The sequence below is a fragment of the Pestalotiopsis fici genome, assembly GCF_000516985.1.
Source record: "Pestalotiopsis fici W106-1 unplaced genomic scaffold PFICI_Scf_12, whole genome shotgun sequence".
In the NCBI taxonomy this organism is placed as follows: Eukaryota; Fungi; Ascomycota; class Sordariomycetes; order Amphisphaeriales; family Sporocadaceae; genus Pestalotiopsis; species Pestalotiopsis fici.
In genome coordinates, this window is record NW_006917102.1 from 1,291,459 (window position 1) to 1,301,993 (window position 10,535).

Genomic DNA, 10,535 nt, shown 5'->3' on the forward strand with positions numbered 1-10,535 from the left:
GGAGGTTTGTGTATCTGTGGCAAGCGAAAAAGGCGACAGTCAGAGGCTACCGATCAGGGCGCTCACTACCTGCTAAGCAGCATTCGTGGATCGACGCCAAATCATGAACGCCGCCACGCCGGCACACAAGACGGCTCCACCAGCAATGTAGTAACTTGATCTGTCGGGTGGTGGCTCTTCGTTCTTGGGAAATCCAGTGCTAGGGTTCGTAGCAGCCTCAGCAAGCGCCACGAAGAATTCACTGATACTGTTCCAAGTAACGCTGACGTGTAATGGCGAACTCATCATGAAGCTCGACGTGTATTGGTCCGGCTGGAGCTCGCTGCGCTGTGTTGCCTTGTCTCTGTCGGCTTTCAGTGCAGTGTAAATGGCCGGGAGCTCATCTAGCTGCGGGAATCGTTGCCGAAGATCGACAATATGCGAAAAGGAATCTGGATCCGACGAGTCATAGGCATAGCAGATTAGGTCGCATGCGTCAAGCTTGGCCTGGTTTTCCAAAATGGCCGGCTCAAGCTCGCCAAGCTCCTCGAGAATGAGGTAGCACTGCTTTCCACCTGGAAGCTCGACACTGTTCACTGCCCTTCGTGGCTTGATTGTCGGATGGTACAAGCTGTCGAAAGGTCTGTTCAAAAAGGAGTCAAGCAAAGAAGATTTGCCAGCACTGGCAGCTCCAAGGACGTAACATAGCACCACGTTTCGTTCGACTCGACCGGGTCGATTTCTCCTCTTGCGCGCCTTTGTAACCTTGAGAGCCGAAGTCAAAGTATCTCTGGCGCCAAACGGCTCAAATCCAAGGTATGCCAGGTACTCGATGGTAGTTTTGGGTTCTTGGAAGGTCGTCATGCTCCACTGAGCGAGCCATCCTTGCAATGTGACGTGTCCAGCCTCGTTGCGGACTGTTGAAGAGGGGAAAGACGACTCGATCCAGGATTGCGGCAAGCCCGGGGTTGGAGCAAATAGAGCATTGAGCTCATGGTCGTTGAGTCCGCCATCGTTGTCCTTGTCAAATAGCAGGAAGAGGTCGACGAAGAAACGATAGCCAGCTGGACTGAGTTCTGCTGACGCATACTCTGGCACCTCAAACTTGGGATGAATAAAGCTGTCCTCCAAGCTCAGACTGTCCGTGTAGTGGTACTTTCGCAGAATCACCCAAATAGTCTCATGCCTGCCCTTCTCAGCATAAAACTTGTTGAGCTGCAAGAACCCTCTCATATCTATGCCATTTTCGGTGCTGTATCTCGGAATCGACTTGGACAGAGATAACTTGATGTTATCTAGATCCTCCGGCGCAAGTGGCCTGTTGAAGCACTTGACCTGGAATTTGTGCATTTCGTCGTCGTTCAGATAGCCGTCCTGGTCCTTGTCACACAGATAGAATATCCTTCTCAGTGCGGACACGCAGGCTGGCTTCAGGTCTCCTTCCTTATGGTCGTAAAGCGGTGCAATAGGATGCGTGACGGCCTTCTGGCATAGGAAGAAGGTCTCATTTACATTACTGTGTTCCCTGGCGCTGGCACGAATGCACGAGTCGATCTCGCGGAATTCGGTCATGACTGGGAGCATCTCCTCCTCTACAACCTGTGGAGTGCTGCTGTCGCGGACCAGATCTGACTTGTTGGCGCACACCACCACAGGCACGTTGACGCCAAGCGAGCGAAAGTAGGGCATCCAGAATAATGCCACTCGTTCAAAGCTGTAGTGGTCGCTGTATACTAGCAGGATGACGTTGCACTTGCGGATCTCCTTGCGCAGCACGGTGCGATCTTGCGGTCGGGCCGAGGTGTCGACAATGGTGGTGGTGACATTTTCGGGCGTGGTTATGCTCGGCGGGATCGTGATCTGAGGAAGGACGGACTGGATCTTGTTGCTCACAAAGACGTCCTTGACGAGGGAGGCAATGAGGCTGGATTTGCCAGTTCCCTCGTCTCCGCAGACGCAAATGCGGACTTTTCGCGAGAATGTGTCAGTCGGATTTTCCCAAGACGAGCGACGTGAAAGACTGAACGAGGAAAAGCTCGCAGAGACGTACCGGTAGTCATGCTGGCAAAGGTTTGGGTGGTCGTTGTATGAAACCAGACCTACCACGGTGCCATCCCAGGACCGGCCAGCAGCAGCAAGCTTGCGCAAGTTCGTGGCAGCAAGACGGGAGAGCCCCAACGGTTGGTGCACAGCTGCAGGTGGTCTTATATATCGCAAATGCAGACACTGATAGCAGACAGAGAAGACGACAAGAGAAGAGAGAGAAAATAAAAATACGCGCGGTATGCTTGTCGAAAGAATGGGTTTAGCTTTGCGGGTATAATGTGTATTTCATTGGCTGGTGATGCTCTCTTTGCTGTAGTTTTTGGAGAGATAGGGCAGCTTTCTGGCCTGTCTGGGTGTCGGCGCGCAAGAAAAGGTGCCCAAAGGGTGGAATCCCGCTCCAAAAACAGTGGGTTCTCTGCTCATCATCAGCAGCTTTACCGTCCATTGATCTATTGCCTTTCTGAGGTTCCCGCTTCTTGCATTGGAGCTATTGGGGAGCCAATATTGGCTTCTTCTTCTTTTTTTTTTTTTTCTTGCCGGTCTTTTTAGGACGTCCAGTTTTTTCTTCTTCTTCTTGATTACAACAGACCAGGCAGATTAAGGAAAGATGGAGCAAGAGTAAAAAGAAAAAAGGCAACACCATCCATAGGGTATCTAATATCCCATCACTTCCTTCACTGATCCATGTTGATTTGACTCTAGATCCAGATTCACCAGGAATAATGACAGCTGTAGATCTCCCCACAAAGTCCCGCAAACTATAGCGGACATCTTATTGCTTGATCAATCTATTTACATTGTCTCATGCACAAGGGTTGTTGTTTAAATGCAGTGCATCAATTGCAATCTTGCTGTACCTAATCACATAACAGGATGGTGCAAGTAGTGTCGGCTACAGCACCGAGAGCCCGGACACCTGCCCCAACTTTCCCAGAGCTCCCCTCGTCATACCCCACACTCAGCAGTTCCCAAGCACTTCAAGCTGCTGCATTCACCCCTGTTCAGATCCATTATCATTGGTGCATCCCGGCGAATCCCAGGACACCCGCGTGCTGGACTCGTCTGGTGAACCACGGGAAGAGAAAGCAGGGACCTTTCAACATCAGCCTTCCCGGACCTGGACCTTGACCTTGTCGTATTGCAAGGGCTTCGCTTTCTTCTACTTGTCGCAAATGCCTCCGCCTTCTGCTCCTTCTCCTCATCATCCTCCGCTTCTTGGGCACTCGCTTCTTCACTACACAACGCCATTTGCGACTGCAATTGATCAAGTCGCCGAACGCCTCATACTGACAAGGTAGATTCGCAACACTAGACAGTACCGAGTACCTACATCAGATCGGCCCCACGTTCCACTCGCGCTCCTCAATGGCCGAGGTCTGATCTAATCAACATTGTCGTGTGGTCCAAGAACATAGTGGTTTGGATATCTACCACAACTGATTGGGCCTTGTTTTCCTTACAGATTACTCATTGGATTAGAGCACCTTTCCTCATCATGTTGTAAGTCAATCAAGGATACACCCGTGACTCCACGCCGCAACCAGCAACAGTCATTGACAAAGACAAACCCAGCGTTCTTCCACCTCCGCCGCGCTACCCAACACAGGCGGCCTACAATGCCGCCATTGCTGCTGGTCATGCGACCCCCATGATAGAGACGAACAATGTACTCTCCACACCCGAAGACTCTTTCCAAGCTGGCGAGGGTACCTATGTGCTGAAGGAAGATCTCCACCTTGCGACACCACCGCCGCATCCCTCCGAAGCGCCCATCGTGAACCCGAACCCATTGGCCACCACACCGCAGCCAGCGACAGCTGGAACACGTATATCACTGATCAGTCTTGAGACAAAGGCTCCGCCGCCGACCTTTTTCCGCCATCCTTCAGCAAGCGCCCTATCCACCAGCATTGCTGAGCACCCGAGCGAAGGACGATACTCGAATGATGCCAAGCTAAGCAGCGATGGCGAAGGCCGAGGAACATCGCTGAGCGACGCACCGGCGTCACTGAATGCAGTATCGGCGCCGGCTTTCGGAGAAGGTAACACTCTACTTGCGCCTGAGAAAACAAAGGACCTGAATAAGAGGCGAAAGCCCAAGAACAACATGACTAAGAGTAACTCGTCGTTTATCTCACGCGTCATCATCAATGAGACTCTTTCCAAGAAGCTGCAGGAAAGATCAATTGACGGCGTTTTTGCATTCGCCAACATTAATCGTGCATTTCAATGGCTAGATTTGTCATCGCCCTCGAAATCAGACTACCTGACAAAGATCTTGTTCACCAAAGCACATTGCCTTAGTCATGACGTGAACCAGGTCACCAAGGCAACCGGACACTTGGACGTTATCATGGGTTTCTCGACAGGAGAAATCATCTGGTGGGAGCCCATATCACAAAGATACACCAGACTGAACAAGAATGTAGGATACTGTGGTTCGCTCTCCCGAGATTCGTTGCTGACATGCCTCATATTATAGGGTGTGATAAACAAGACGCCCGTATCTCAGATTCGGTGGATTCCAGGTGCCGAGAACTTGTTTCTCGCAGCACATATGGATGGGTCATTAGTAGTATATGACAAAGAGAAAGAAGATGCCAACTTCAATCCAGAGGAAGAGCAGTCACCTGAGGTAGAAGGTGAAACCCGGGTCGAGTTCTCCAAGCGTATGCAAGTCCAGAAGTCGGTACATTCCAAGAATCAAAAGGTCAATCCTGTCGCCGTCTGGAAACTTTCTCACCAGCGGATCAACGCATACTCCTTCTCGCCAGATAACAGACATCTGGCAGTAGTACAAGAGGACGGAACACTTCGCATCATCGACTATCTGGATGAAAAGTAAGTAGACCGTGACGTTTGTACCCTTTGGCCTCGTATCTGACATTTTGTACTAGGCTTTTGAGCTTGTTCCCAGCATATTACGGCGGTTTCATCTGTGTTTGCTGGTCGCCTGATGGAAAATACGTCTTGACGGGCGGCCAAGACGATTTGATATCCATCTGGTGTCCCTCGGATGGTTCAATCATAGCACGATGCCAAGGCCACGGTTCGTGGGTTACATCAGTGGCTTTTGACCCATGGAGATGCGACGAGAGAAATTACCGCTTTGGCAGTGTTGGCGAGGACTGCAAACTGTGCCTGTGGGATTTCAACGTGGGAATGTTGCACACTCCCAAGGCTGTGAGTCTTTTGAACTCAATCTTCTTTCTTTGAACATGGTGCTGATATGACATACCCCAGACTTCCGTCAGACAACGAAATTCCATCTCGTCCCGCGTCACCGGTTTGCACCGTGCTGATACTCAAGGCACCTCGGTATCTAGGCTGAGATCCAACTCAGCGTTGACAGGAGACGGTGATGAGGAAGACGGCGCCATCAACCACACTGTCGAACCAAGGGGTCGCGTTCCAATCCTTCCCCCAGTGCTCACAAAGAAAGCGGATAAGGACCCTCTTTGCTGGCTGACTTTTACTGCGGATGCTATATTGACCAGCTCCAAGACTGGTAGGCAACCCAACAGTCTTGCATTGTATCACAAAAGCGAAAGTGCTTACTGACAACTGCGATAGGTCATGTTCGAACTTGGACTAGGCCTTCTGACAACACCGGATCCTGAGAAGGGGATGTGACTGTATCTTGGAACGACGCAACCATTTTATTGCTCGACATTCGCTCATCCCTTGTGGATCGCGTATGTTTAAAGAAGAGGAAATTGTGCGAATCGAGGTTCGAGATAATGGAGCGAACTTCGCTCAGCCGATTAATGATAGAAGGCTTTCATTGGGAGGATGGTAATAAAACCACAAACCTTTTGGAAGTGGAAGCTAGGGAGAGGAGACGGTACACTGTGAATTCTCAGAAATAAGTGTATTATTATCCAAGCAACGTCTTTGGCCCGGCGGTAAGTGGAACGATACAACCTAGTACAGAAACACCGCGCTTCGGAGCCTGATGACATAACAAATACCCAAAGGCACAATACTATATTTTTTTTGGGTGTGGCCCAACCACCGTTTTGGCACATATTATGTTGTTGATTGTGTTTCTCGTTGGGTTGGTGCCGGGCGGCACGCGGTATTGGTCACGATATGTAATGCTTGAATGTCATGAGTCAATATTGATCTGAGCGGCATCTTTTTACGGAACGAGTACCTGCTAGGTATGCTCCCAGTAAGTGCACTAAAGATCACACAGCCCTATATGCGCGTGGATTACGACCGCACGCCCATTTGTGGACTCGGTTAGTCATCAGGACAGAGATCATCATCACCGCCCGTTTTGTAAGACGGATTACGGAGCCCAGCACCCGGGAGTCGAGAGTGAAACTGTTTCTTCTGGGCCAATGGTGCAAAGACAATGGTCGGGTATCTGTGACACGGAGGCTAGAGAAATCGGCCCGGAAGTTTAGTACCTTGGCCATCTTTTTTTTTTTTCCCCTCTGCTTTTTTTGAACGAGTCCCACAGATATGCGTTAAACTGTCCTAGTGTCAAGATGGAAGAAGCATCGTCGACATGGCGTGCCGTGCTTTTGAGAGTGATGACAGTGATGAAAGTGGCTCAGGCTTGTCTTTCTCTCTCCCCCTCTCCCCTATGGTCAATATGTTCAATTTGTTGGGGGATACGAGAGAAAATGTGTTTCCATTATGGGCGCTCCCAAGATATCAATTGGGCTTTGGCAGTAAGTAAGAAATCCAAGGGGGATTTCTTGCTCGCCTCCTTATTTCACAAAAGGTCCGTGGCTGGACTGGGCTGGACGTGGGCTTGAGCGACCATGATTATACGGTAGTAATCTCAAAGCAAATATTTATTACATCCACCGTGACGGGGGGGGTTCGGTTCCCAAAAGCTTTAGCGCTCGACAGCATCACTAAAGTATTCTAATGAATAAAAAAAGGTCCGTTGACGAAGCGGTGTAATGCAGTCTAATCAGACGGAGAAAAGCAGCGAGAGGCGATGTCCGCATAGGAAGATGGGATAGTATATGGACGACGCGGCTCGGATCTCTTAACGCATTTCTGCTCTCAGACCTGGTGGGCATGAACATTTCGAGTTTCACCTTTTGGTTTTTCTTGTTTGGCCAACGCATCTTGCATTGATCAGCATTGTTGCAGGAGTCTAATATCTGTGGGAACGGGACAGGATTTTTTTAAAAAAAAAAAAAAAGGATCATGCTATTTTCTCATATGAGATCTGATGCCCCTGACGATCCAGTAATTAACAAAATGGGTCGTCTTGTAACACACCCACCATATGCATGCATATACATAATATCGATATATGGTCACAAGGAGAACACAATCACGTACATACAGTTATGTGCCTGATGATAGATAACGTGAGTGTTGCTGGGTTTTCTTGCGTGGTGCCGATAAGTCCAAGGGTCTTTTCCTCATTGATGAGAGGCGCTTAGCCGGGCGTTAGTTCAACGCCACGGGATGACCGCCCCGGTCTCTGCCTCTGGCGAATCTTTGACGCCAAAAAAATTCAGGAAATAGAGTTTGTCGGTGATATCGGCGCTAGAAGAAATTCAGAAGCCCAGATCAAGAAATGCATGTGAAGATAAGTGCCCGATTAAGCAAGGTCTAAGAACGTAATAAGCAGACACAACAGAATTAATACGGTAGCAATGTACTAGGTTGGTTATCTTGAAACGTACGTATGTACCTGCATTCCCACCGTATAATTATAATTTTTGGGCTTGTCGAAAGAAAACGAAAGGAAAAATGTCGAGTCGGCCCTATACACCAGTGGGACGACGATTCCTATTACGACGACGAACGAATAGTCGTTGGACATTTCGTCATTACCTTGTCTCTGTTCGCAGATCCTCAAGACTGTCTCCTGCAAAATTTGTCTTGTACCTACCGTAGCTAGTTGGCCATTTTGTTGGAAGAAAAAGGCCTAATGCGTGAAATCTCTAGGTCCCCGTCAAAAATTCTTGAACGGTCCGATATGAGTTTCTCGCACCCCTACCTACCGCCTAATCGCCCGCCGTCTCTGAGCCCTGTGCACGCGATAGTGGCTGGTGGCAGCGCAAACCAGCGAATTCCACAAGCCCTTTAGGCCCTTCTCGCACCCCACGTGTCTGGCGAACCGATGGTCTAGAATCTCTCGAGAGCTTGAGCAGCTCGTTTCTTTGACGGTAATGCCTGCTTGAAACGGTATCCATCCGTGTGAAAGCTCCGCCGCAAGCCCGGCTCGACTGTTCTCCACTGTACATGATCCTTGAGGTTTTTTTTTTCTTCCTCTTATTGCTGTTCGGGTAAAACCGCGGGCTGCAGATGTGATATACCCAGCATTTTGCTGTCTTGGGACGAGGCAATGTCGGATATTGGAGCGTGGTGATCTTTGCGCACATTGGCATGTATACTCGTAGGACTATTACTACTTACTATCGAGAAGGGGGCTGAACCCTAGTGTTTGTGGTTCTTGGCTCTGCTGCGCGTTTCGTGCCCACCCCTCAATGGCATGGCTCGGTTCGTAAGAATCAGGCAAACCGGGTCAGATGCAGCAGGCTCTGGTCTCCTGGCCCTCCTCTGCCTTGCGGGAAGCTGCTGCGTCATGTTGTCATGCTGCCAGAAACATATACGAAGAGGGGCGTCCTTATCGGTCCTTGGCTGGTTACTGATGTCAGTTGCAGAAAGGCCAAGATCTATTGCCCTGGCAGAGTGGATCAAGAATGGCGAGCTTGTCACGGAAAGATACAGCACGAGCCGTCCATTGGGATCCCTTAGCGTGCTGCTAAGGATTTGATGGCTCGCGAGAGCATTGTCTTTTGATTCGTGATATCTTATCTTTGGATACTTGTTGTGGCTCAACCACGGCCAGCCATAGGGACTTATTGCTGTCATGTTGACAAAGTAGCCGGAATTCTGGAGTGGATGCACATCTCTGAGAATAGATGTGAGGTACTGCAGTTGTACCTAAGCGAGAGGTATTACTTTGAGAGCAACATTGAAACTGGCAACTGGGGTACCTGAGGTCTGTACACAGTAGTGGTAATGTAAGGAGAGAGGCTCGTTTCGCTCGCGGGCCCAGATAAGTTACGAGCGGCTGGCTGGAAGTGGATATACCCACACATAATGTCTTGGTGCCCGTCCAGTAAGCAGCTGAAGTAGACCATAGTACGTAGTGCGCATTAGAGAGCGGGAGATAACCCAGGAGTTCGTCTCAAGGAGCTGCGCACAGCATAGGCGAAGACTACTGTGTTTGCTTCTCTGTCGACGGTTGTTGGAGTCGGAACTGCTTATGCGGCATGTGTCGAGGTCGGTGAAAAGGAAGGTCGCTATAATATGTACGATCTTGACAATCTTTCGTGGGCCGTGCAGGAAAATCGTTCCGAGATCGTTCGACGGGTCGAGCAAGAGTCGCATCCGGTATTGCGAGCGGCTGCCGTACATGATAGACCTACGCACATATGGGCACACATACATACAGACGCAACTCTATTCGCGGACCCGCTCTTATATGTGAGGCGCTCACCAGTCCAGAAACCTTTCCCTTCGGGACTTGGACTGAAATGGGTCACAAGCCTCGTTCGGTCGATGGACTGATAAGTTCCGATCGACTCATCTCATCCCACGCGCACAATGCATGGACCCTGCCTGTTTTGCTGGCTCGCTGGCATCAACGTTCGGCGCGGCTTGACACGACCGGTGGATTGATTCGCCGCCGATGCTCTCGGCCGCAGCCTTCCTCCTGTGGCCTTTTCCAACTGCACAGCGGCATGTGCAGCCCCTTTGGGAAGACGAGGGAATGGCGTGTCACGAGTCTGCCTGGATGTGTTGCTTGCAGTTGAATCCTTCTGATCGGCATCCGACGGTACTATATTGGAAAGAAAGCTATGCAACGGGATATGGTGCAATGAGAAGGTCGCAGAAGTCCCACGAAACCCAAGACTTCCAAGACCGAGTGGCTCATCCCTGCAAGCTCCCGTCCTTGGTATCTCCACTACCAGGTTTGGATCGCTGCATGGGTTTTTGGTCGGTCGGCACTGGGCAGAGAGACTCGAGAGACTCGAGAGACTTCTCTTACTTGGGTGACATCTTGAGGACTTGGGACTTTGCTGGAAATGTTCCGTCTCCGTAATGGCATGACGGTACAATGGATCACTCTCTAGTGGAATGTACCAAACCGTTTTATATGTTCTTTCTTGTCCACTGAAAAAAGGGTGAACCTTGCAGGATCCGCATGTCAGAGGGTGCTGGCCTCGTGTGTGTGTACACGAAATCGTGCATCACGCGAACCGCCATGCCAGAGCAATACACTTAGCTTTTGAATTTCACTGGGAGTAGGTCAAGAGCTGCCGCGCCTCGTCCACTCTACCTACATATGTACTCTATAATCTTGATGCATACTATAGGGAGTGGCATTGGTGAATTACCATCGATGAGTCAAGAATAGAGTTGCAAATATACAGTACATGGCGCATTTGTACTCGCCGAGAGAGAAGAAAAAAATTGGACCTTGTGGCTGTTGGCTTGCCGCTTGGATGGAATGTAAAAGG

At 50.0% G+C, this 10,535-nt stretch overlaps 2 protein-coding genes across 2 annotated transcripts; one reads left to right on the forward strand and one right to left on the reverse strand.

The window, feature by feature from the left end:
* Positions 1-72: 72 nt before the first annotated feature.
* Positions 73-2,039, reverse strand: PFICI_14153 (Mitochondrial Rho GTPase 1; the record flags this gene model as incomplete). The annotated part of the gene is made up of 2 exons (XM_007842734.1): positions 73-1,946; positions 2,030-2,039. 2 exons carry the CDS (start codon positions 2,037-2,039, stop codon positions 73-75), a joined length of 1,884 nt encoding a protein of 627 aa, XP_007840925.1.
* A 1,481-nt stretch (positions 2,040-3,520) lies between these two features.
* On the forward strand, positions 3,521-5,645 carry PFICI_14154 (putative catabolite repression protein creC; the record flags this gene model as incomplete). The annotated part of the gene is made up of 6 exons (XM_007842735.1): positions 3,521-3,525; positions 3,598-4,450; positions 4,508-4,866; positions 4,923-5,208; positions 5,269-5,533; positions 5,599-5,645. 6 exons carry the CDS (start codon positions 3,521-3,523, stop codon positions 5,643-5,645), a joined length of 1,815 nt encoding a protein of 604 aa, XP_007840926.1.
* Between the last annotated feature and the right edge of the window lie 4,890 nt (positions 5,646-10,535).